The sequence below is a fragment of the Silene latifolia genome, chromosome 4 (genome assembly GCF_048544455.1).
Source record: "Silene latifolia isolate original U9 population chromosome 4, ASM4854445v1, whole genome shotgun sequence".
In the NCBI taxonomy this organism is placed as follows: Eukaryota; Viridiplantae; Streptophyta; class Magnoliopsida; order Caryophyllales; family Caryophyllaceae; genus Silene; species Silene latifolia.
Genome location: NC_133529.1, coordinates 5,907,000 through 5,934,014, shown reverse-complemented (window position 1 = coordinate 5,934,014; position 27,015 = coordinate 5,907,000). Strand labels below are relative to the sequence as shown.

The 27,015-nt window shown below is 35.9% G+C and overlaps 3 protein-coding genes across 4 annotated transcripts in view; 1 reads left to right on the top strand and 2 right to left on the bottom strand.

Moving 5' to 3' along the window:
• On the top strand, positions 1-2,432 carry LOC141652716 (NEP1-interacting protein-like 2). Its single transcript, XM_074460305.1, has 5 exons — positions 1-249; positions 831-1,009; positions 1,152-1,235; positions 1,374-1,532; positions 1,946-2,432. The coding sequence occupies exons 1-5, from the start codon at positions 135-137 to the stop codon at positions 2,066-2,068; spliced, it is 660 nt and encodes a 219-aa protein (XP_074316406.1). The 5' UTR covers positions 1-134; the 3' UTR covers positions 2,069-2,432.
• Positions 2,433-3,037: 605 nt separating this feature from the next.
• Positions 3,038-27,015, bottom strand: part of LOC141652730 (uncharacterized) — a 115,422-nt gene continuing 91,444 nt past the window's right edge. The window contains exons 2-6 of one of the 2 annotated variants that reach the window (XM_074460324.1): positions 7,199-7,216; positions 5,492-5,620; positions 5,278-5,387; positions 3,391-3,533; positions 3,038-3,278 (exon numbers count right to left, since the gene is read on the bottom strand). In XM_074460324.1, the coding sequence (XP_074316425.1) occupies positions 3,236-3,278; positions 3,391-3,533; positions 5,278-5,387; positions 5,492-5,618 (423 nt within the window). In that variant the 5' untranslated portion in view covers positions 5,619-5,620; positions 7,199-7,216 and the 3' untranslated portion in view covers positions 3,038-3,235. Of the gene's footprint in view, positions 3,279-3,390; positions 3,534-5,277; positions 5,388-5,491; positions 5,621-7,198; positions 7,340-27,015 lie in introns of those variants that run through there. The other variant, XM_074460323.1, reaches the window with a different exon arrangement.
• On the bottom strand, positions 10,268-25,324 carry LOC141652729 (uncharacterized). Its single transcript, XM_074460322.1, has 20 exons — positions 25,031-25,324; positions 24,843-24,912; positions 23,421-23,463; positions 22,201-22,278; positions 22,037-22,121; positions 21,838-21,920; positions 21,606-21,663; positions 20,070-20,180; positions 19,744-19,801; positions 19,464-19,560; positions 18,909-18,944; positions 17,641-17,777; positions 15,350-15,420; positions 15,199-15,252; positions 14,397-14,539; positions 13,736-13,867; positions 13,202-13,432; positions 13,033-13,092; positions 11,868-12,128; positions 10,268-10,708 (listed from the first exon to the last, which is right to left on the bottom strand). Exons 1-20 carry the CDS (start codon positions 25,239-25,241, stop codon positions 10,580-10,582), a joined length of 2,148 nt encoding a protein of 715 aa, XP_074316423.1. The 5' UTR covers positions 25,242-25,324; the 3' UTR covers positions 10,268-10,579.

Genomic DNA, 27,015 nt, shown 5'->3' with positions numbered 1-27,015 from the left:
TTATGACTTCAATATAATAACATAAAATATCTTACTTTATGTCTAATGAATATGGAGGTGTGAGTTTCAATATAACACAATCTTCAACCCTTTAACAAGTTGTGGGGCATTTTGGTAATTTGAAGCTGACTTCAATGGAGGATATTGGAGATTATGAAGATGGCAGAGGAGAAATCAGGGTTTATGAATACATTCCTAAATTAGTTGGTGGTGCTTTTTCTGGTGCTCTTACTGGTGTTTTTGCTCTTGGTCAGATTTTTCAACTTTTTTTTTGTTTACATTCTATTACTCCCTCCATCCCGATCATTTGTTTATCGTGTTTATTCTCCGTGAGGGATATTAGTTAAATAAATGACTGAGACGGAGAAAGTATGTTATTTGATTGGTTACTTATTCATTGTTCATGAGATTTAATTTGTTGAGCATTTGACCAAGTTCATTATAATTGATGATGAAAGTTTTAATTATTTATAAGCTTGAATTCTGGAAGTTATTACTGTCTCACAAATTTTATCTGTATTTGTGTGTTTGGATAGCGGGATCTGGAGGGAAAGGGAGGGGAGGGGAGGGAAATGTAGGGAGGCGATTTCTTTTGTTTGTTTAGCAACATGGTGGTGGAGGGATTTGGAAGCGAGGGAAATTTGATCCCTACATTTCCCTCCTCGAAGGCAAATTAAAATCTTTCCAACAACGGAGTAATTTGGAAGGAAAACTCCCCCCCTCCCCCCCTCGCCCCTTTCCCTTGGTTCCTTTTCCCTTCCCTTCCCTTCCCTTCCCCCCTCGTTTCCTATCCAAACAACGAACTTATTTGCTTGATGTTTGTATGTTAGCTGGTGCTTTAACTGGAGCTGTATCTGGTGGCTTAGCTGGAAGGGCCTCAGATAGCGGTTTCCTTAGAGGAGCTGGGTTAGGTGCTGTGGCAGGTGCGGTTCTCTCTGTGGAGGTTCTAGAAGCTTCTCGAGCTTATTGGTGTTCACAGCATTCTGATTCACGGAGTTCATCATCCATGGTCAGTATAGTTGAGACTTATTCCACTAGTTAGTGTATCGAGTTACTTTGCTGCGTGCAATTTGCGAAGTACACATGTTTCACAGTCGCATTTCTGTACCTCTGGTACTTAGCCAGTCACTTTTGTCGATCCCCGCTTTCAGGCAGATTTTTTGGAGGAGCTTCTCCAGGGTAGATTTGTGGAGGATCAATTACCACCTGCCGAACTTACAGGATTCTACTGGCAGGTTAATCACATTGCCTTTTCGTTCATATATTAGCAGAAAAACGTTCTAAATCTATCGCTCCTTCAGGGATTTACGCCTGGTATAATACAGTTAGCCTCTTGTATAACCGTCTCATGTTAATATAATGTGACCTCGCAGGCTAGTATTGCCAATGTCGTCTATGATGAGATTTATGATGTTTACGCTGATGTTGTTCCAAGAGGATTATCTGGTGATTCACTGAAAGAGCTACCATGCCATACGATTTTGGATACGAACAGAGCAACACACAACGTATGCTGCACCATTTGTTTACAGGTCTCTCTCGCCTACTTTTTTTTTTGCCTTCTTTTTGCTGTTCTGAATTTAAAAGAACATCTAATTCCCAGTACCTTGTTAGGACATATGTTACTTGTATGTCCTAACAAGGTCAAATAAAGTACTTGTATTTCGAAGTGTCATGGCTGGCTGTCACATGTCAGACATGACACTTCGAAATACAAGTACTTTATTTCAGGCAAGAAACATCAAATGTTTTAGCAAATTAGCCGTTTTGACAGTCTTCACACTTGTAGTTGAGTAGTACTCCAAGAGTAACACAGGTCAATGAAGCTCTTTCCTTTTTGCGAAAAGGAAGTCATGACGGGATTTGAATCTAGGTCATGAGTATCACCTTAATGTAAGTCGGTAGCATTGGTAAAGGTAATAATGCAGATGGTATTGATTTGCAGGATTTTGAAGCAGGGGAAACAGCTAGGAGTTTGCCACCCTGCAGTCATACATTTCACCAGAAATGCGTGGATAAGTGGCTTCAAAGTCACGGTTCCTGCCCTATTTGCAGACGCTTTGTCTGAAATTTTGTGTATATATACAAAATGCAGCAAAATGAATGACGAGCAACATCCTCGTCGACTCTCTTATTGCCTTGTATATATTCGATGGGCATTCAACAAATCTCAATCGTTTCTTTTCCTTGCTGAAGTATAATAGCCGCTAGCCAGCCATTCTTTTTCTTCAGTCCTAGGATGGAAATAGCGGCATTTCGAGAGCTTTGTTGGAATTTACTTTTGATGTATGCCTCATGCAATGATTTCTTCTAAATTGCTCAGGTTTACGAGTAAAAGTAAAATACTCCGTAATTGCTTTACTTAATAGAACTTGTGTTATAGTACAAATGTGAAAACCAACTTTTTATTGCTCAGCCGGAAGTTTCGAAAACTTGACAGGGCACCAGACTACCAGTCTTGTTTATTAAAAGATCTCATATGATTTTACGTGTGAAATTGATACATTAATCTTATACGAGTATATTTCTATTTTCACTTCAGGAAGTGTGATCTCTTTTGCCCTTTTGGAAAAAAAAAATTCACACTGATATTCTAGTATTGTCGTGTCGGACAAGTCTTGTCCGACAGCAGGCAAGTCAGATCGGTTTTTATCAAGACACATAAGGGTTTGCCACGTCTAAATAGGCGACCTAAAAAGGAGTCGAAAATTCCACAAAATCGAGTTGAATTTTTGAGGTAGGTAGCATTGCATGCATTTGAACTCGAGATCAGAATTAGACTGGAACAAAGCAACACAAATATAACCAAACCTGATTTGGCATGACAAGACGGGCCGATGGCTGAACAGTAGAATACAATTCCACGCAATTCGAAATCACTTGTTCAGCCCATATCCGACTAGAGTGACTTGTTTGTCAAGTCTACTACCAAACCCATGCATGAATGAACATATTCCAGCAAATTTTCGCATACGTAGGGCCATAGGGGTGGCACCTGTTGCACAGGACGGCGGATTGGGGAGAGGAGAGACAGTTAAAGAACTATTGAACAATAGTAAGCAATGTAGATAATTTATCAGCATGGGATCCGATAAATTGGATAAAAAGGTATACTCCTTAACAAGTTCATCACTATAATTTGCCACATCTCAATCAAGCAAATTCACAAAGGAGAAACATTATGTGAAACTTTCTTGGTTTACCAAGGAACAGTCAGAATTACAATGTTGTTCCATTAACCTCTTCTTCCTTCGCACAATATTATGTGATATCCATGCCTGCCATACGAAAATAAGAAACGTGTTAGGAAGTGAAGCCTGATCAAAGCAAGATAGCACTTAGAGGCTAGAGCGACTTGGGGTAGATAACATTAAATGTAGAGATGATTACGTAGATTTAAATGGGGCGCTGGTAGCTCCTATAGCAGTGCTGAAGGCAACATCCTGAAATGGACCAGCCATCTTTCCACGTGGGAACCATCCGAGGTCTCCACCTTTTTTGCCGGAAGAGCATTCCGAGTATTGAGCAGCCAACTGGATTTTATTAAGAAAGAGTAATACCATCAGTTTCTCATCTTTCAAAGGAGCCAAAGACTACTGTCCTTTGGCTTTGTAACACGATGGAACAAAGTAAGAATGGATTTCAGTTTCGACGCAATGACCTGGGTTATTCAGAAACAACCTCTAAAAAGACTATTGTTCTTTGGCTTCATTATGGGTTATTCAAAAATAACATTCCCACCTTTTCTATTTTTCTAACATAGGGGCAAGGACTAAGGTTGTGTACATCCAACCCGCTACCACAGCTTAGGCAGTAGCCACCAGGAGAATGTTATTGTACAATAATGGCATTCATGGAGAGAGAAAAAGCGCAAAGGGCAAGAACTCAAGAAGTAACCCAAAAAGCATAGTTAAGTACTGTTAACATGAGAAAGTAAGGGGACGTTTGGTTTGCAAAGGGGAAAGGGGATGAAATCAAGAAACAGTAAAAGTGGAAAGGAATGGGTGTTTGGTACTTTGGTGGTAAGGGAATGAAAACTACTTGACCCAAACCCAACAACTACCACAAACCACCACCACGCCCACCTTGGCCCACTCGCCGTTGCTCCCCTTTCGGCGAGCTTGCTGACGACTTAGCCTTCCCAGCCTGCTCCGATATCCTATCGGACCCCACCCTCCCCCAAGTACCTACATCCACCCATGGAAGTCCCTCCTCAAGCCACGAGGCCCTCTCTCTACCCCCAAAATACCTTTAGTTTTATTGAGAATGGTAGAGGGAGTTTCGGGGCTTGGGAGAAGTTTCCAAGGATGGATGCGGGTGTTTGTGGGTGAGGGTGCCCAGGGTGGAGATTCCGTTCCGAATGGGGATGGGAAGCAGAAGAGGGTGGGTGAGGCGGGGGACAGTAAGAGTCGCCTGCGCGGGGGCGGAAATCTGGCGCAAGCAGCGGTGTCCGTGGGGGAGATGATGGTGGTTGAGTGGTGGACATTGATGGTGGGTAGAGGTAATATGAAAAAGGTTTTGGAAATCGTTGCGGGGTGGGGGAATGGATTTGGGAGAATAAGGAGTAAACCAGTTATGGAAAATGGGTGCAGAGCATGAAAAACAAGGACAACCAAACATCGACTAAGGGAATAGGGAAATTTCATTTCTTTTCCTTTCTTAAAAACCCCTAAATAGGAGGATTTAAATTAGTCTTTTCTTGCAAATTTCAACAAAAAATGCTAATAGGTTATCTCAACTGAAAAAAAGTCACGACATAAGACCAAGTAATTATTCGATCGCAAAGGCAAGTATAATAGCTGATTTAGTGAACTGAGCATAATCGACGAGAATTTTGAGCCTGTTTTTGATATAGCAAATTAACTAAAACATACATATGTTGTGGAATTGAAGTGATGAACAATTGGAGAAAAGGGTTCTCAAGAATGCCTTACACAATCTGTATATATTAAGTATACAACTTGAAAGAAGGTTTCAGTGATGAGTGATCTAAGCTCAACTATTAATTGCGGAAATTGTCTCTCAACATTGACATAACATCTGAAACATAGAGTAGAACACCTACGATTACATGGCATGCTTTACAAGAGAAATTTCCTTTCTATATATCGTCAAGCAAGTTTAAGACTATCAGATAAATAATTAACTAGTTATGATGCCTATCAAACTTGCTATTCGGTCCATTGTCACAGTACCATCTAGAGAAACTTTATTACTCTCTTGTATATAAAGTTCACATAAAAATGGAAATAACCCTGTGCAAATTTTCAAACATACCTTCCCAAACTCCGCTGGTGGAACTTTGTCTCCAACGTCAAGCCAGCCCTCTTGCAATTTCTGGTATACCTCGTTAATCTTCCCTTGTTTCTCACTTAGTATATGCCTAGCTGAAAGAGATGTGAAAAATAAAGTATAAATATGGAAACATGAAGCGAATATAAGAGACTGAGAGAAAGAGATAAAGAAGAGGGGAATGGAGGAGATAATGTACCTTTTACAAATGAGCAAGTTCCAAGCTTGTCTCCTTTCCCACCTTTTGAAGCACCCTCATCACTACCGCTAGCCGCCTGTTTTCCCTTGCCTTTACCAGCAGGCTCCTTTTTCTTGTCTTTCCCCATTGCTGAAAAATCAAAATTATCAGAGCAGTAAATGTATTTTATCATCTAAGATCAATAAGGAAATTTTGGAGCTTAGCAATGTAATGTACTCCCTCTGTGCGGTCATTTGTAGTCCTTTTCTATATTGGGGTGTCTAAGTCAATTGTTATCCTTTCTATTTTAAGAATGAACTTGATGAGCAATTTGATCATTCACACTCAATTTGTTCCACTTGTCATTTAGTAACTGACCCCTTTCTCTTTCCTTGGTCTTTGTGCCAAAACCAAAGGACAACAAGTCAACAATTGACGGGGACGAAGGGAGTATACAATTAAGAGCACGTGACATTGATTTCAAAATAAACAAACTACATATAAAAAGACTCCAGATTATGATGAAGAAGAACATCATAAAGTAATTCACGGTCTTGCTTAAAGTCCCGATACAGATGTATGTCAATGATATTACCCCCGTGATTCAAAGGCCCAGTAGATATGGCAAGGTAAAAGGTCAATGCTCGCAGTTTTGGTTTAGCCCATGTCTTGAAATACAAAGATACTAGTGATCGATTTCCTTTTCATATCCCAAAGCCAAAGAATAAGGAGTCTTTTGACTCCATTGAATATGGTCCAGGTCCATATGGAAGTAGGTCAATATATATATGTAAAACATAGATAACAAAAATCACATGAAAACCAGCTGAATACTCTCATGGCAACGGAAACATAATTTAACGCTGCATCTTAATGAAAAAAAAGCATAACTTTGAATCAAAATGCCTTGCAAACTGATGGCAAAACATAGTCCAAACTCCAAACTTCAAAGCGCAACATACATAAATTACTTCAGGAAAAATAGTTTTCCCGTTTTCAATTAGGAAAGGATGGGTAAATCTAAAATAACGAGCCACCCCACTCACAAGGATATTGAACAATGAAATTCGCACACTGCAAACGCGTCAAAATACGCCCACAAAACCTATATCATTTTTAGCATATTTTCGCGATTGCTCAGAGTCTCTCAGGAACCAATCTCTCAGAATGACATATCATGTCATTAAACCTTACAACCCATTTTAATCTCACATGATATACATATTTCAATAAAGGCATCAATTTCCAACCTTATATTTCATACATTCTATAAGAAATCATAACCTAAGCCGACTAATCGAGAACCGGGTCATTAAAACCTCATTCCTCAAAGAAAAGTTCTTGAAGAACCAAAATTTTTTACCAATACTGCTTTCAGTCTATCCACATACATATTCACAAATAATTACACCATTAAAATTCATCTAGTCCATGAATTGCAACACCAAAAAATCCCTCAACATGATCAATTGCAGAAATATACAAATAATTACACCAAAATAATCAAATCAGAAATAGACCCATCAGCTGAAATCAACCCAATAATCGTCCTATAATCAATGAATAATCATGAATTCAGCCGAAGAAAGCCTAAATTAATTTAAAGGGTTCTTAAAACCCTAGAAAAAGAGTGTGTAGAAATTCAAATTGAAAGCAGAAATCAATAAGATAAGCATCCGAAGGAACGATGTAATGAAGAGAAAGAGAAGAGGAACAAAAAGATCAAACCTTTTTAGTTGATTGTATTAGATAATGGAGAAGGGTCAAGCAAGTCTTGCAAGCAAACGAATACGGACTTTTAAGAACTATACTCGTACAAATAGAGCGAGGAGTAGTGGAGTACCCCCACTAAAACACAAATTACAAATTCGCTTGCCATGTTTTTACCATCGGTTAAAATAATATTAAAATTAGTTTTAAACTCGTGCAAAATTGCACGGGTATGTATTTAGGACGGTATGAATATTTTTTTATGAATATTTTATTTTTACATTTTTATTGTAATTATCTAATAGTTCTATATCAGTGATCTACATTTTCAGTGATCTAATTGGAAATGAACATTCTCGACGTTTGTTGAAGAGTAAATTTACTCGGTAGCCTATCATTGTCACCTACCCTTTTCGATGTGCGCGGCTAGTAGTTAAATTGCCGAGTTTTTAACTGTAAGTAAATACTCCGTCATGATTTTTTTTTTTTTCCAAATATATCATACTATCTAGTTTTAAAAAATTATGCTTGTAATTTATTCGCATTATATGTAATTCAGTCCCATAATTAAATATAAATCCTTCTCGTAATTATGTAATTTTACTGTTATTCAATTTGTTTGTAAAATTATGTAAATTCTATAATTTGTAATTAGTTTCATTTATTCCGATTTGTAATACATACCGCTTATATGCCATTAATTTCATTTATTCGGAATGTATAAAATTATTTCATAGTATTTGTTCTAAGAGGGAATTTGTCGCATGTTTGTATTGACTGAATTCTGAAGAAATAAATACTTTGCACACTAACGGGTCCCACCATAACATGAATTTCCAAAAAAAAAAGTTGTATTATTGACGTGGTATGTCCTGGATTGAGTATTGTCTTCTGAATTAATAAAGATATAAGATGGGGAGATAATACAAGTCACTTTTCAATTTCAATTAGGTTTGAGAATGACGGTTACATTTACGCCTGTGTCGATTTATGTAAAAAATTTAAAACCTCACATTTTAAGGGTGTGTTAAAATTAAGGTACATTTACGCCCGTCTTCAATATTGTATTGCCATGTGGCTCTTTCTTCAATATTTACGCCCGTCTTCAATATTTGGGCCAGTATTAATGTTTTTGGATGTATATTTGTTTTTGCATTTCTAAAACACAACATATTTTAAAGTTTTTCGACTGTTAACTTATTGTGTTGTTATTATTAAAAAATATTTATTACAAAAATTGTGAATTATTTATTAAAAAAAAATTTAAAAAAAATTATTACAAATTTTTAATCACTTGTAAATTAAATTAAAATTTATTTGTTTTTTTAGAGTAAAAAAAATTAAAATTTGCTTTAAATGCTAGTTGAAGACTAAATTAACTCGGTTGCCTATCATTGTCACCTACCATTTTCGGTGTGCGCGACTGATAGTTAAGTTGTCGAGTTTTATATTCCAAGTAAATACTCCGTCATGATTGATTTTTTAAACAAAAAAATTTTTACCATGTACTTTTAAAAAATTATGTTGTTATGTTGTTGCTGCATGGTACAATAATATTAACCAAAATACATGAATATTTTATACTCCAAGTAAATACTCCGTCAAGAATTATTTTTTAAACAAAAGGTATTGTACCATGTAGTTTTAAAAAATTATGTATGTAATTCATTTGCGTTTTATGTTCTATTCCGTATATAAATGTAGTTCCTTCTCGTAATTATGTAATTTTATTATAATTTAATTTTGTTTTAAAAATTATGTAATTCAATTTCATTTACTCCCATTTGTAATTCATTCTGCGTATATGTTATTAATTTTATTTACACGGAATGTATAAAATTATTTCATAATATTAATTCATAGAATTTTTTCATAATACTATTTCATAGAATTTGTTGCAAGACGGAATTTATCGCATGTTTGAAAAGACGGAAATCTGAAGAAATAAATACATTGCACACTAACGGGTCCCACCATAACATGAATTTCCAGAAAAAAGAAAAAAGAAAAAAAAGGTTGCATTAATGACGTGGCGCGCTGAGGATTGAGTATTGTCTTTTGTATTAATATAAATAAGATTAGAATACCTATTCTAACCAAATTTTGAAATTCTGTTCAAGGGCTTGGGTTGATGTCACATATTATATTTGAGTCCATGAGGTCCTTTGATTGTCATCTCGGAATTAACTCGCCTTAAATTTCAAAAATACACGAATTGTCAATTCATGTGGATTGCTCAAAGTTGTTTGACATGTATGGGTTTTCAATTACCTAGGAGACTAAATTAATCGGGAATTGCCAAAACATGGAAAAATAACTGAATTCATAAAGACATTTCCAATTAGGGCTGCACAAAAAGTAGACCGGTCCGGTCTCCGGGTCCACATAAATATGTGACCGGTCTCTCGCCCGGTCCAAGCAAAAAAAACCACCTCAAATTACCTTTAAAAATGGATCCGGTTCGGTCCAAACCCGAAACAAACCAGACCTAAAGGGTTCCGGTCCGAATTCCCACCTAACCGGTCCAGGTCTCCGGGTTTGGGATATGGGGTTGTCCACTTGTCCGGTCCGATCCGGTTCTGGACCGGTGAGCATCCTATTTGCAATTACCCGGAAGGCTAAATTAATCAGGAATTGACAAAACATGGAAAAAAAAAACAGATCATGTGTTTTTTTGATAATCAGACAAACTTCATAGTACATCTTTGTCCCAATTATATGTTCACCTTTGATTAAAAGGTCATTTACCTTGTCAAAAAAAAAAGTGTCATTTACAAATTACAAGTAATAGAAATAAACAAATACAGTAATTGAGATGTAAGGTCCGAAGGGTTACATAATTGTCGGAATTAGGTATAATTGGCATCCGTACAAACTACAAACAACAAATTTCATGGGTGAAGACAACTTCAATGCCAGCAGAAGTGTACCCTATTGATATGCATTAAGATCACACAAAAGCCGATCAACTTCGAAATTTTTTAGGCATATAAAATCAGAAATACCACATTAACTACCAGAAAAGATCCACCTCAGTCACAAATAACACAAATAATGCCCAACTTCACATATTGAAACTACGCGGTAGGGAGTAAATTCTTCCGATGTAATGAATAGACAACAATCTCTGTTACTACAAGTTACAAGTTACAACATTATTTCGTCTATTGCATGAGTATTTATCGAGAAATTATAAGAAACATTTTCTGTTGTATTTGTCCAACAAATGAAAGTAATGTGAGTATGTGACCGCGACAAATATGTGAGATATTAGCTCCTGGAACACTAGAAGAGATCCCTGATACATGATCTATTTGGCTTGGGACGAGCCACAACCTGGCTATTTGACCACTTGGCTCAGTATTGGCTATAGAGGATTGCATTTGATAGGCTCTTCTTCTATTCACTGTCCGAGTCAGGCAAGGGCATTTGATAAGCGCCTTTTGGGTCAAAGTCGGTCATCGAAGGTGGCACTTCTGCAGCTGGGTCGATTCTTCTTCGGTTTCTCCATTCTTTCGGGATATCATCCTGCCAAAAGGCAACACAATCTATTATAAATCCATCCCGGGGGGAGGCTGACCTATTAATCCAGCACTGGAAACACAGCACGTAATACGCATGAGTGCATGACTTCAGCACACCAAAATTATGTAGTGTTGCAATTTTGCTTTTGGCATAGACTGTAAAATGGATATTAAGAACACACGGATAATATGTTGCTTCGACACTTTACTATGTCCGAATGTCCCGTGTCTGACACACTTGTTTTTCGACAGAACAAGTTATTTGGTAAAAAATGAAACAGAACACACGGCCATGTGAGGGATTCACAAGTTCCAAGTTATGCACGACCTCATACATACTAGTACTACAATAGACAGTAGAATACTAGAATCTGATAACAGGATCTAGATGACGGCAAAGGTAGAAGAAATGCCTGTTCTAAGTTGGACCTTACTAGAGTCCAACGTACAAAACATGTTTCCGGATCTGGGTATCTAGTGGCAGTCTGGCAGCTGGGGCAACTGATGTCAGCTTGGTGGCCACTAGAGGACTTAAAAGGATATTGCAGTGAGAAGGTTGTGTTTGGACTGCTGGTAGCCACTAGAGAAGACAATACCCAGTTTAAGTTGACTTTTTATCTTGGAGTAGCATTCTACCCCGATCCACTAGTCTGTGAAATTGTGAAGGCGTCTGCGACTCATACTGTACAGACTACAGAACACGAACTGGGTTTTCTTTAACAATTGTTACAGGCATATACACTTCCAGTCGAAACAGAAAAATAGAAAACATATGAGACTTGATTCCTATTAGAACCCTACCGTTTCTAACTAAGGCCTTTTATGCACACTAGTGTTTGCAGATCGTCAGTGAAGAAGCCCCGTCCATGCTAGTTCACGAGTCAAACAAATGAATCGAAACATTAAACACGAGCTCGTAAACTATACTGGTGAGTGCTGAGTCCTACGTTCTACTGTGTATTGAATTGCGCTGTTAATAGATCAACCCAGATCCCATCAATAGAAACCCAGAATTCACTGTAACATATCATCACAGATCACATATCTTCAGAGGCTTCAGTGAGATGGTCTCACACCAATCATTATGCATTTCTTACTTAGTAACATAGTCAGTAGATTGGTCACATATGTAAGACCGTCTAAAGTAAGTTTTAGTGACATACCATATCATGTGTTTGTTGCGTCTCATCCAAGTCACGTGGAGTAGTTGATTGACTTCGTCTGAGCCAGATTCCTCCAAAAGAGATCAATGCTCCAAGAAGTAAAAATGGACCAGTTCTCGGATCACCTGAAAGACTGCGTCCTCCAGCAACAATTCTGTGAAATGTATGCTTTATTCCATCACTAGTAGAAATAAACTTCTCATTGCTGGTAGACCATAGTGGATTTGGGTCCTCCGGAACAAGCTCGGGTGTACTAGTTCTCTGCAAAAAAAAAGCAATTAACTTTCACAAGGAACTACAGAAATATATAAACATGCATCATAAGGTACCAGTTTGCTGAAGCGTAGGCACTTTGACACTTCAATTTTGTGCATACCAGTGTTCGACAGGGCACTCTAGAATAAAGGGCAGCCCGTGCACCATGACTTCCCCGCAAGGCGAGGGTCCGCGGTAGGGTTCCACCATAAGGGCACTCTAGGATATGGGTATAAAATCCTTACCCGTCACTTGTCGATTTGACACTTTTAGTGAATGCAAAAAGAAATGAGTGGATGACAAATGTAGAAGAAAACTATGATATATAACTAATATAAGTATATAGTACGAAGTATGATTTTTGATGATTTAAAGCCTTAAGTTTCACAATCTTTGCATTCTTTTTAATTACTCTCACGGTTTTATATATTTAATTGACTTCATGTCTTGAAGATATGTTCCCATACCTGTGCTCATTTTAGGGGACACATAAAAATTTGATTCATGACAGACCCAACACTAACCGTCTAACACAAGTACCCACGGCCCAGTCCCAAACTCAAGTCCGAGTAACATAGCTTGTCACAACAAAGTAGGCGCTTCTGAAATAATTAACCCATTCTAATTTCTGACTCATAAGATTGGCAAATACTTTGAGGTGGGACTAAGGAAGAAAATCACAGAGACAAGCTAGTTCGTCAATGTACACTGTTTTAGGTATCGATGATTCAGTTACAGGATTGACCAACCAAATACCAATGTACCAAAGTACCAAACCATGCAACAGTGGCTTGACTGCAAGAGATTATATAACTACACACATTCAACCATGTATGTGGATGCCCGTGCACTCTTTAAATGTGTAATAACACAAATATATCCACATAAATCACAAAGCAACTTGACTCACAAAGAAAGGAAGCTTGGCTGAATCGCCATCTTTGACAATTTTTGAGACCCACTCCATAATCTGCAGGTGGATACAATAAGAGGGTAAAAGACACAGAAAGTCACTTTCCAGGTGAAAATCACATATATAGTTTGAAGATCAAGCGATAACTGAACAAGCAGTGTCCAACCTGTAAAGGTTCAGCAGAGCCATTATAGCGTGCTACCAGTTGAGAAACAGGATCGACGTCCTCTTTCAAAACATCTAACAAACTGTTCGAGGATTTCTTATCCTGATCATCAACGGCAGAGTCATTTCTCATGTAACGCACCATAACAATTTGTGGTGTATCTTCAATACCTCTTCTTGGCCCACAACAATCCAGGCTATGTTCACCACTTACATAAAACATGCACAAGTTCTGGAACAACAATACACTAAGATTAACTATCCTTCTAGTAATGTCGTGCAATGACCAAAGAATATCCAACATCATGAATAATACATCAACGCTCCCCACGGGAACAGAAAGCATGACTGCAAATATATAACTTATCTAGTCATATAAAAAACACATAATTTCCTTCTGATTCTTTTTGCTCGTCAGGTTGTACAGTTCTACATTAATAACTTTTCCATTACTGACTGAATAATCAAGCATTAAAAACTCAAAAGCTGAAGGCGTACCAACAAAGCAGAGAAGACAGAAGGGAAAATAACTAACCTTTTGCACCTCTCCATCCATCCAAACAAAGGTCAACCGCCTGTCTTTAAGAGCTATTGCTGAAGGTGCTGCCAACTCATCAGCATTAGCTGCATCCTCAGCTGATAAAGTTTGTTGGACCCTGCGCAGAACCTACACTCAAGTGTATTTAATGTGTGTCATATTTGACCATGTTATTAAGTACCTTAATGCTAGTCATACTTAAAAATATGTACATCTATAGCACATTCCTCAAAATAAACAAAGATACAATTTAATTGGCTTTGAAGAAAAAGGGACGCAGACGCGCAGTAAACTGCTCCTCCCATATAATGAATTAGAAGATCGGTAGTTGAAATCTCAACAATTCTTCAGTATGAGTCATGCGGATACAGTTCCCATGTGTCTTCAATCCCACCGAATTCCCACACAAGCATAAGAAATGATCACTAGAGCAAGAATCAAGCTAAGACAAAGGTCTTTCCAATTTGTTAAGTAGACCCACTCCACCAGAGGCGACGTTTTACTCATGAAACAGAAGGGCCAGCCATTTAAAGACATGAGATTCTTTTTTCCAAGCTTAGAGGAGAATAAAAAAAGAGGGCTGAGGTTGAGAAAATCCAATAACAAATGTGCATCTATTATCTCTATAAGAAGAGCCATATATAATAACAGATCTTACCTCACGCATTTGGTTTAATTCTGGGCTTGGCCTTCCAATTATAACGACACAATACCAAATGTCGGTAGTGCTTCCAGCACGAGAATAGCCCCGTGCATCACAACCCAACTTCATCGATGTCACACTCCTCAATTGTGGAAGCTCTTCAGAAGAAAAAAAAACGAATTAGAATGCATGATTAGCCAATGAAATTGTATTTGAACTAAAGCAAGTAGTAACATTAAGCTACAAAATATTCACTGTCACAATTTGGCAAAAGGAATACAACAACAACAATAACATCAGAGCTTTAATCCCAAAATGATTTGGGGTTGGCTGACATGAATCATCCTTTAGAATCGTCCATGGGTGATCGTACACTTCAAAATGCGAATAGAAAAAGAAAAGTGAAAAACAAATGGGAAGTGAAACATAATACAAAAGTCAAGATAAGCTTATAGGTTTGAAAATCAAAGCTCAAATTTCTTTTATAAGAACTTACAATTTAAATCTGAAATACAAATTAAAATGATGTTTTGACAATCCAAGTAAAAATTAATGTTATGGAATACCTTAAAAGTAAAGGTATTCCCTAACATTAATTTGGCAAAAGGAATATCAGATGGAAATTAACAAGATGTAACTAGTGTGGAAAAAAAGGTTATATCCAAACTAGTAGCAGTCCTTCACTTCCTCCAGCAGATCAACTAAATATACAGACGGTTTTAAATAAACAGTTATGATATACACTCCTACAACACATTTAATATGGCCTCCCATACAGGTACCGCCTCAAACTGATCAACAAGCATAGAAAACTGACCGTGCAGTTTATTATTTTCCATGACATCCGCAAACCAAGAACTGTTTGGAGAACCTGCAGTATGTGACAAAAGTGAAGATATGGTACCAAAGTAAATTCCAAATAACTAAAAAAAGAAGATATCTAAGAGAGCGCTAAAATATGAAATTACCATAGTAAACCAACGGTTTAGTGCCTGGGTCTTTCAAGAAGACGGTTGCAGGAGCTGATTCCACACCATATCTACCACCATTAATAATAACAGATCAAGGGTTTATAAGTAATATTCCAGAGAAAACGGCTAAGATTGACAAAGAACCACAGAGCGTAACAAATCTTAGTATCTAATCAGTTTATTAGTAAGGTACGAATATTATAGTACCATTATGGCCGTGTCATTCAAGCACGACTCAAAATAATAAAAAAACTAAATGAAACAGAAGCAAACGAAGCCTGCAAGTCCTAAATTGGTAACTGTAGAAAACTACGTTCATATAACAAGACAAAATTCAGTACATTCCCATTTGTATGCAATTTAATTGTCGTAAATCGTCACAGATGGAAATATATACAGGCTGAAAACATATAATTAACTCAATTTTTTTGGAGATCTTTTGTTAGCTAATAATTGGTTTAAGTATTTTTTAAATAGTACATCAAGGTACAAACAACATGATCAAATGAGTGACCTAGAAACCTTTTATCTATAACAGTATAACTTGAAAGTTGAAACCTAAAAACTGACTCGGACTTCTTGCTAGTAAAAAATAAAGGGTTTTTTTTTGTCAAAAACTACCTAACATTTACCTCACTTCCAAAAACACTACTATGTACATAACATATTTTTTTTTTGCTTTTTACTACCTTAATTTACTAAGAAAAAAAGGTCAAACACTACCAACTACTGATTTCTGGTCAATTTGGTCAACTTTCTGGCGTTCACTAGCGCGAATAATTATTGTTTGTCAAATTTTGCTGAAAACTACCAAATTTCTACTCGTTTTTGCTTCCAAAATTCCTTTTTAATTTCATTTACCTCATTTCCAACCATTTTTTTTTTTCTTCTCTTGATTTCTCTATATTTGAGTTTGATTTACATCTATATTTTTTCTTCTTCCCCTCTAACTTATCTCACTACCCCTTTTCTTTTCTTAACTTCACAAATTGGCTTTTATTTTCCTTAAATTCACTTTTATCCCTTTTTAACTTGTTTTTCCCAAAAAAAAGTCCTCTCTTCAGTCTTCATTATTCGATTAATTAACCAGTAATTGCCTTCTACTTTCCTAATTACGTATTCTAATATTTTTTGTTTTAGTTCGCGTCACTTTCACACTAAATTTCATATTCTCGTTACATATCGATGTTGGCTTCTATTTCTCGAATGTCAATTATTGTTTTATTTCCTATTATTTTACATCATATTTTTTGTTTTTGTTTTTGTTTTTTTCAACAAGATTTCACCTATTTATTGTAACAATTTAGTTTTCGCTTTAAAGTAAATAAGCTAAGTAAACATCAATATTAGTTGAGGATTGTACAAGAACAATTAATAATATAAAATTTTTTGGGGATAAAAAAAAGGAATTGCTTCTAACTAGAACTTTTAGAGAATAAAATATAGAAATTGAATAATGTAACATAACATTTTTAAGATTAAATGAGAGGATAATTAAATTTTGAGGAAAATAAAACTAGAAAAACTTGTTTGGTAATTTTGGGGAAAATCGAAGAATGTTAGGTAGTTTAAGAAAAATAAATAAAATAATCAATGTCGGAATATTGACTTTTTTGCCGGAATAGTGGCTTTGGTAGTTTCTGGAAGAAAAAAAATATATAAATGTTAGGTTGTAAAAAGCAAAAAAAAAAAATGTTAGATAGTGTTTCTGGAAATGAGATAAATGTTAAGGTAGTTTTTGACAAAAAAACCCAAAAATAAATGAGAAAACTATTATGCTATCTGTCTACTACGATGTACTACTTTAAACAAAAGATACGCCAAATAAATAGCGACACAGCATAATTGAATAAATCTGTTCCAAGATCCCATCAAACTATCATGCCTCCATGCTAATCTTAACCAGCTTAGCTTTTGAACAAATGTTTTACTAAATCATATTTTTTCCAGTCCGTTAATTAGTTTATATTTGCAATTTAATCGAAGTTATAGAGGAATAACTGCAAGTGGGTTATGGTAAACTTTCCAATTATATTAGGTTTGCACCCTTGCAATTAATATGGGATCACTTGCGCAGTTGTGCACATGAATTGGTCTGGACTCAGGGGTATCATTGTATTTTTAGTGAATAAAAACTGCCTAAGATGGATATGTAACCAACCTACAGAAAAAGCATAAATAGGAAAATGTAAACTTCCTACTGGAATGAAGGGACTGTCATACTAAGACAGCAATGATATAAAGTATTTTACATCAATACTATAAGAGAAGAAGCAAAGAGATCATACGTTGTCCACCAAAAGGAATATTCCTCCTCTTTCCACAGAACACATCCAAAGGAAGCATACTCCTGATAATTCTTGGCAAGTTGGCGCACAAATGGAGTCGCACGAATCCCTGTGTCTGAGAATATCAGGACTTTTACCTTTATGCAGATATAGTGAGAAGATAAGTTTAGATATCCAAGAAAAACAAGCATGTGAAACACACAGTGCTAACACAAAACATTTCTGTAAACATGTTCCTGAAACATCAATAAGGCATGTATGTACAGTACGTTAACTCATTAAGGATATTATGCACTAGTTTTTGGAGTCTATTTGGTATTTTCTAATAAGGTCATTTTCAGGCCAATGGTTATAGGCTATGTTGCTTGGACTCGGTTAAAGGTATCCGACACGGGTGCGTGTCCAAGTGTCGGATTCGTCTATTTTATGGAAAAATACATGTTTTTGGTCTAAAATGAAGTGTCCAAGTTTCCTACCCATGTCCGAGTGTCGAGTATCCAACACGAGTACGTGAAGTAAAATGAAGGGTCGGAGCAACACAAGTTATAGGTCGTATCATTCAAGTGATTCAGGGTCGTGTCTCTTAAGGTGCAAGTCATTTAGATTAAGTTAGGTGCATCGTTTAAAATCTCGGCTGAGATGTATCGGTATCGTAGGCGGCCGATACAAGATATCTGGAGGGGTGGCTAAATTAGAAATACGAAAATACCGGCCAAGACGAAGGGATTTATAATGTGTATTGGCCAACTCGACCCACCACAAACCTGAAATTAATGATTTGTAACTCCTCCCGACCAAATTTTGTAATGAGAAGTAGTTAAAAATGGTGTAATATTGGTCAAATTAATTATTCTAAATAGAATAACCTTATGCGAAGTAGCCAATAAATAAAAATATTACAAAAGCTTGTAAAAGTAAATATCACCATGAAAACCGCGGGTCGGCGACTCGGAGAGCAATGGCCGAGTCGAGGAAAATTCCACAACATCGTTCCGCGACCGTGATTGCGACCGATATTGCGAATTTAAATCGTGGTTAGGTGTTATATCAAACTACTCATTTCAATTGGGACATTTTTCCGGTTGGGTGACAAGTGACAAGTGACAACGTATTATATACCTGACTTCAGAAAAAAGTATATGGCCTTTGGGTTAATGGCATGGTGTGATAAAGATAAAGAGTGTACAGTAATATCCTCACTCCTTCGTATTAATTGAATTACTCTTCTCAACAGAAAAGAAAAACATTAAAAGTAGATGGTAGAGTACCTTATGATAGCTACTCTTAGCGAGGAATCTCGGTCCCTGAAATACAAAAGCAAACATTAGTAACTTGACATCCGTTCCTCTGTGCTATAAATTTGTAACAGCATACTGAGTAACATCAAAGCCTGACTGCTGCTGTTTTATAACTTCGTTCTCTAAAATCAAGACAGAACTACAAGTCTTCACTACGACAAACCTATAACATCTAGAAAATCATGCTTTTGAAGTTAGAGATGCAAAGACATGTTAGCTTACACCTAACTAGTAATGTTAAAGTGTTACACCTTTCTATTAAGATGCCAAAGACTGACTAACTTCCCCGGGAATTAATTTAATACCAAAAATCAAAGCTTACAAACACCAGGATATTTGTGTATAAGTAAATGTAAAAAAACTACGGAGTAATTATTAGTAAGACGATGAAGTTTCTCTACATTGTCATAGACACTTCTACATTGCAACTTTAGCAGTAAAAAAAAAAAGTGTCCATGGGGAAGACGAATAATAATTCAATGGAAAAAAAATTGTGAGCCAATCAAGAAAGATGACTTTAAATACCAGGGTATCTTTTGTATAGTATGGAATGCGGGGTAACTTCAGTATATAAGTTGCAAACCAATCTGTCACTGCATCAACAGAAAGCGCTCCCTCGTACCTATATAAATACCAAGATCAAACGCCCACAAGGAAAAAACATACTTGGTAAAACTGTTATGGCTAAAGTAACACGCATTAAGAATCTGAAACTGAACTCTGAAGTGCTGGAATATCATAAGCAATACAAATGCAACCAATATGTACGCTGCACTTTTAAGAACCTTTATTATTCTAAGCTTACCGGACAAGACAGTTGGAAGATTTACAGCCTTGAGGGAATGCAATCAGAGAAGGAAGTCCTGTAAACACAAACACAAGTCAAGCGGTGAGCTAAAGGAACATGAAATATTACATAGGAGTATTACAAAAGTATGATCAAGATATAAACGAGAGCCTCGGTAATGGAAAATCTCCCAAAGCGGCATACAATAGTTTCACAAATCCCAACCCCAACTTAAGCTAAGTAGGCACGCTGGGTGCCCTATCTGTATAATAAAAATAAAATGAAAAAAAGATCACAGATTCACAGTACAGCAATTCAGTGGGACAAAGTAGATGACTGTTTACCATTTCGGAAGAAAGGTTGTCCTGTAGCCTTCTTCTCCGCAAGATGAGAAGCAAAATCAACGTCACCAAGTTCAACAGCTCCAGAATCAGCAACCTCTCCCAATAAAGTAGCTGCACAGGAGACACAGATCCTCAATACATGCACAAAGATTACAAACTAATCACCCAGGGGAGATTCTAGAATCCCCCAAAAAAAGCACTATTTTTCTATTAAGTATACTTAACTTTTAGGTATATTACCAAAAAAAAATCAGAAAGAAAACAATATAAAAGGGAAAGTCGATGAAAAGTTGAAAACTAATTCAAAGGACAAAATGTCACCAAGGAAGGAAAGGCGTTTATTAGCAAAATTAACTCCAAAAACTGCTAGTAGGAGTGCTCAAACACTAGACCCTTTGTATAAAAAGTCAAACACACTGAAAATGCTCATGAACCCCCACTGAAAATATATTGCTTTTTTGAAGTCAGTGAGGGTTCAACTGAATCTCATGAACCCCCACTGAAAATGCTCATGCTAATCACACAAAAGAATTGAAGTCTGTACATGCAAACAAGAAAATACTACAACTATGGCTCATTGTCTCCAACTCTCTATCCAAAAGGCATCCAGAAACAGATAATTATAACAATCAGCTATTCAGCAATCATCATATTGTTTAGCTAGTATTTTCCGTAAGCCTTGCAAAAAGAATAATAATATACTCAGAAAAGCATATTTAATGAGTGGAATTAGCATGATCCTCAATACACTACTGTCTCCCTGTTACAATTTACCCACATACCCAAGTTTTAGACTAATAAGCAGTGTTGAACTTCTCTCACTTCATCCAAATGTGTGAAATAACCTCTATCTTGGCAACCATCGCTCAAATCATATTTTAAAAGAAAAGTATAAAAACTGGTTGCAAGAAAGCATATGATGCAGTACATAAACCACGACTCATGTTAATCACCCTCTGTGAGCACAAAAGCATGTCTTCCATAAACGATTCCCTAGTGCATTTGCAAATCCTTTCTTTCATACAATTAGACCTCTATAAAAGAAGAAAATCAAAAGTTGTTTGGACTATCACAAAACACCTTGTAAGGAATTCTAGAAGCATCACTTTTCCATGGATCTTAATTATTCTGCCTTTCAGTCTTAAATTTCGGTCAATTCATCTTCAGAGCTCAAAAAGATTCTTTCTGTAAGTTTGTATGGGATCCTTAAATTAAAGATTGGTGATAGGCTCATAGTTATCACAAAATCAAGGTACTAGAAACAACTATATACCTAGAAAAATTTAGGCACCAGTGCACCACCAAAGTTCCAGAGGGTCGATATAATCAGGAATTCAGGACTAAAAGACAAACAAAACGATACCAAGATTGATGTTTTATCTCATAAAATAAAAAATCGCGAAGGGGTGGTTATAGTATAATATCAAAATGAGTAGTGACACGTAAATGGAAACAAAAATCTTTACTACAAGCCAGTAGAAAGCCATAAACAGGAGAGCGAAATTTATTTATACGAATGTACCGCAAAGATCATACCTATTTTTTTCCACTTGGCTGCAAATTGGACGCATTGTTTGCTCCCACTGGAATAGACCTAACATAAATTTGAAAATTCACAAGTACACCATGAGATATCAGTGGCACCTTGCTACAGACGGTAGGACTTCAGTACTAAAGAAATGCATATAATTCCCAACACTGAGGAAAACATTGTGAAATTAGTAAGCAGTTAATTCTCAAACAGTGATACCACCATAAAACCACTAACCTGCACTAACAATGGCCTCTGATTCCCTACAACTGATCGGAAATCTTCAAAGGAGATATGGTTAAAATCAACATCATGAGAATCTGCACAACAGAAAAGCCAATTAATTCGATAAATCAGAGCTGCTTTGGGTGATTGAAGAGCAGCTTAAACCATATAGGTATACGAAGATGAAGGAGAGTATATTAGTATAACTGACCCATAGAAGCGGTATCAAGTAAAGGAAGCTCTAAGGCTGAGTATTCCCTTCCAGAATTTAGCTGTTTAAGCTTTTTTAGAACATCCTACAATGAAAGTGAAACTCAGACGAGAAGTTTAAGGAGCAAGTCAAAGAATACAAAAAATTATCAAGATTTAACCCACTTGATGTTCGTCAACCCCAAATAAGTCAAAATCTCTTTTCCATAAAGGATTGGTTAGAAGCTCATAAGCATATCGAATCTGCAAAGACCATTTAGAAAGTTATAAATCCAAAGAAGAAGAAGAAACTAACAAGCTATGGTGCATGATATACACAATGCCGTAAAAGGAGCCAAGAGCCCAAGAACTGGCTAGAAGTGGAGTGAAGCATCCAGTCACCAAGGTCAAAGAAAAGCAAGGCTTATGTCCGAATATGATCAATAATTAAATAGTGGAGACCTATATCACAGAGATTATTCTCTTATTTTACAAAATTAGGACCATGAAAAACGCAGATAGAATAAATTTATGGCATGTAGTCACTGATGAAGAAACTATAGAAAATCATTATTATTAACTTATTAAAGAACGAAAAGATGACAAATATTCCTCGGATATAAACACTACAAAGCTGCCCAATTTAATTGTATAAACATATCTGAAATACCCGTAAAATCAGTTGTTGATTTGGCTCACAAAAAATATCTAATCCCTCAACAATTATGGAGATTTAGATCCGGCCATATACCCCAAATATCAGTGTTCTCACAACGAAGATCTAACTTCTCAAAATTATGGAGATTTAGCTCCAGCCATATACCCAAATATCAGCTAACATGGCAAATTGCTTCCTAGCTTTTGTACTACCAAAGCCTCAATATTTTATGATAAGTTCTAACATGGTACAAGGACACATATTGATCTCTGCTGTTTGCAAATACCAATCAGCCTGAGGCAGAAATTATGAGCAACATTTTTCCAGTTATTTAAATTTAAAAAGTAATGACTGATCTTGATCCTAGTTAGGATCTTCATTAGTAATAAAGCATCTTTCCGGTTATTAATATTTTATATATAACTTTCACGAGGAAAAGAATTACGAATCGGGCCAACTTGTGGACAGATGATAATGTACTAGTTTGAGATTTAAACACGACAGTTTTCCATGAATCAACAGCGTAATTATCTGTACTAGTTAATTTGTAGAAAGTTACATCCTACGATCTGATTTTACCAATTCGATCCTAGCCACCTCATCCACCCCAAGTAGGTTCCGGATCCTAGCAACATTGTAGCAACATCTATTCTACTAACTAGTTCACAGATGTCATTATCCAAAGGGAACGAAAAATTTAACGATAGAAAAGGCAGATGATGATTGAAGAAAGGAATGACATAATAACCTTGATAAAGTCATCTGTTGTAGGAAGTTCAGCACCTGAATTCCTGGAATATACCAAAAGAATATATTACTTTAATATGTCTAAAAGGCAAAAGGGTGATGAAAAATGAACAGAATAACTGAATGAGTAGCAAAACAGACTGAAGCATGTTGATGGTACAGAGCATGCATAAGAAATATAAACACCTAGCCAGTCAACAGCGTGAATGATATAGTACACAAAATAGAGTAATGAAGGATTGGCTTGGTTATTAGTGGGTCTCTTGATAGACAGCCGACCTCCTGATAAGAGGCCGACATCAAATCCTAAAAAAATTATCCACTGCCGCCAGACAAATGGTAAACAGCCACAGACGATAATTGCCTAGACAAAACAAGAAACTGTTTTATGGGGAAAGAATCAATTTTGAAATTCTCTAATGTAGAAAGTAAGTCCATATTTCCAATGGAGCCAAAGAATCATTACTCTTTGGTTTTGGATTATGATGGAATAAATCAAAATGGCTCGCTAAAATGGTTACGCTTCTTTCTCATGTGAAGTAGGGGTCTTTTGATTCAGTTCTGTACACAATTTTCATCTTGTGTCATTTCAGAAACAGCCTCTTTGTGTTGCTAGCACAAGGGTAAGGCTGCTACATCCGGCCCCACTTACCTCGCAATTTACGGGAGCCATTGAGGCACTGGAGTAATGTTGTTGTTTTAGCAAGTAAGTCCATTTATGTAGTCTTCCATTTGCAATGTTTGGGAGAAAATGTAAAGCTACAAAACTCTGCCACAATCGAAACTAGGTGGAGAATGGGATTAGCTGGGTGACCATCAGACATCAAAGAAAGAGAAGTTTCTAACTTTATTTGATTTACGACTACACAAGCATTAGTAAATTATGAGCATATCCCTAGTCTCCCTCGTGTTCATCAGTGTTGAAGAAAGTCATCATACGACTACGTCCCAAGTTTCAACGAAATGTTCTCTACTCAAAACCATCAAAATAAGATTTTTATAAAATGAATTTCAACAGCAGAAGCATAGCCAACATACAAATCCTCTCAAAAATCATAACTATCAACTAACCAAACCAATCATCAGTGATCACTCCTTTCGTCCCCATCGTTTGTTTACCTTTTATATTCGTTGTGATGGGTATTTTAATCAAAGGTAAACAAGCGATCGATGGAGGGAGTAACAATTAACTAGCCAATCATCAAAAACACTTCGAATCAAAACACAATCATAACAATCCTAACAAAATGATTGGGACGAAGGGAGTAACTATTAACTAACCAATCATCAGAAACACTTCGAAACAAAACACAATTCAATATACAATCATAACAATATCAATAAAATAAAACAATTCTCTACTAAAGCATAACTAAAATTCCCTCAAACATCACCACTATAACAATCAAAACATAATAATTACCACTTCGATACGAGATTCTCGTACGCTTCCTCGACTTCTTCGATAGAGCATTGCCACGGAACTTCAATAACTGTCAATTTTCCCAATACAAAAACATAAGACTACCTAAAAGATTCAAACTTTAAGGAATTTACATCATATAAAACTACACAACTGTCAAAAAATACTACTAAAAAACAGATTAATACCGTCATAATGAGAAAGGGGGAATGATTGAGGTAGAAGAACTACTTGAAATACCAAAAATAGCAGAAAAAAAGTCGCAGGTATACAATATGCTTTAATTATTGAAGCAATTGAGGATTGCGGAGGTTTATTTGGTATAATTTTTGGTGTTGAGGATGAATTGGGGGTCGAATTTTTCGATGATGAAGTTAAATTAGGGTTAGTTTTCGCCATTGGAGAATCTTAGAGTTTCGCAGTTGAGTAACACTTCAGTCAAAGTAATACTAAGCTGATGAAGGACTTTGAACTTTATTTGGTCAACGATTTTTTTATTTTTATTTTTTTGTGTAATTTTTTTTTTAAAACGCACAAAGGAATTTTTTTTTTTTTTAACACTTCAGTCAAATAATAATTAAATTATATTTATTATATTTTCCTTTTTAATACGAACTCAATATATACAAATTTTATTTTTGTTAAAGACAAATTGTTAATTTTTTGGCAGTCAGTTAAACTTATGAGTACAAAGTCTAGTCTTACCGATTGCCCACATATTTGTTTGGGAATTTGCCTTCGCCTATCGAGTATACTAACAATGGACTTTTAACTTGCAAAAGTCAACTTTTAGCTCATGCTGTATATCTTTAATTAGGTTTTGTCCAAAAATCAATTGAAAATGGGTAACATAACTTTATTTTTTGCAGGTAATTCTTAAATATGAGACAATAACACGACTATTTAGGTTAAACCTATCTTCACCGTTTTTTTAAGGTAACTTATCTTCACTATTGGTCATGACTCTCATGAGCTATAAGCCCAAACAACTAAAAAATAGTATTATTTCTACTTTCCAGTGTAAAATGAGATTCATACCAAAATGTTAACTCCATGGCAAGATTTAACAACTTCTAAAGAAAGAAGTTTAAATTTTATTTTTTTTACACCCTACTTTATATGAACAAATCTTAAAATATTTGAGTTACGTATCATGTAATCATCTTCCTTAAAATCTTCGATTTTGAGTCATAGTATATGTATGGTACATTTGATTTTTTGTTAACCTTTTTAATTCCACGTTTAACATTCTAATATTATACGTACATGCTTTGGCAATTACGTAGTAAGCTACTCCCTCCGTTCCGGTCATAAGTTTACACTTATGTTTTGCACAAATAACCAAGTGATGAGAGAGATGATAAAAAATGGAATAAAACTCAATATAAAATATAAGGGGATGCAAGTTGTTGGGCTAAACAAATCTTAATCATTTTCATTAAACAACATTTGTGGGGACATACATCTTAAACATCTTACAATCGGTAAAATTTTTGGAGGGACATTTCCTACCAAATTCAAAAACTACCAAAACATTTTAGTGTGAAATTTTTCTCTCCAAAGTGAAAATACCTAGACTATAAGAGCATTAGTAATAGTAGTTCTTATTCTTGAGATCTTCAACAAGAACTTTATTTAAAAAGTTGATCTACTAAATCATAAAGTTGGTTCTTAATTTTAAGAATTGAGTTCTAAAATAAGAACTATGTTGATAAGCATATGAAAATGTGATGACCAATGACAATGCATAGAAAATGTGAAGTGTCTTAAAACTTTGTCTATTTTCAAGGGAAAAAAAGTTTCTCCATTGTGGATGAAAGTTCTTAAATATTGGAAATAGACAAATATGATATGGCATGAGAAGAACTTTATATAGAGTTCTTCTATTGCTATTGCTCTAAAAGGGTTAAATACAACATTACTCCTAAAATCCAAACATTAATTCTCTTACAACTTCACAATAAATATTCTTAACATTAAATGCCTCTCAACATATCGCCTTTTAATCTACCAAGAAAATCGGATGCCTATATTGCAGCTATGGCAGCGGCAACAGAAGCTGCAACAACAGCAATGGCAGCCGCGGTGGCTGCCCAAAAGGCGGTCGCAGTAGCAATGGCAGCTGCAACTGCATTAGATGAAGAACCAATATTAGAAGAAGAACCAATGGAGG

What these genes read in the sequence shown, in the direction of transcription:
- LOC141652716 (XM_074460305.1), top strand. Translation starts at nt 135, where the DNA reads ATGGAGGATATTGGAGATTATGAAGATGGCAGAGGAGAAATCAGGGTT. An exon ending in TACTGGTGTTTTTGCTCTTG is followed by an intron (nt 250 to 830) that starts GTCAGATTTTTC and finishes TTTGTATGTTAG; the next exon opens with CTGGTGCTTTAACTGGAGCT. An exon ending in TTACAGGATTCTACTGGCAG is followed by an intron (nt 1,236 to 1,373) that starts GTTAATCACATT and finishes GTGACCTCGCAG; the next exon opens with GCTAGTATTGCCAATGTCGT.
- LOC141652729 (XM_074460322.1), bottom strand. Translation starts at nt 25,241, where the DNA reads ATGGCGAAAACTAACCCTAATTTAACTTCATCATCGAAAAATTCGACC. An exon ending in ACAACCTTTCTTCCGAAATG is followed by an intron (nt 19,802 to 20,069) that starts GTAAACAGTCAT and finishes TTGTGTTTACAG; the next exon opens with GACTTCCTTCTCTGATTGCA. An exon ending in GGAAAATAATAAACTGCACG is followed by an intron (nt 14,540 to 15,198) that starts GTCAGTTTTCTA and finishes TTTCTTCTGAAG; the next exon opens with AGCTTCCACAATTGAGGAGT.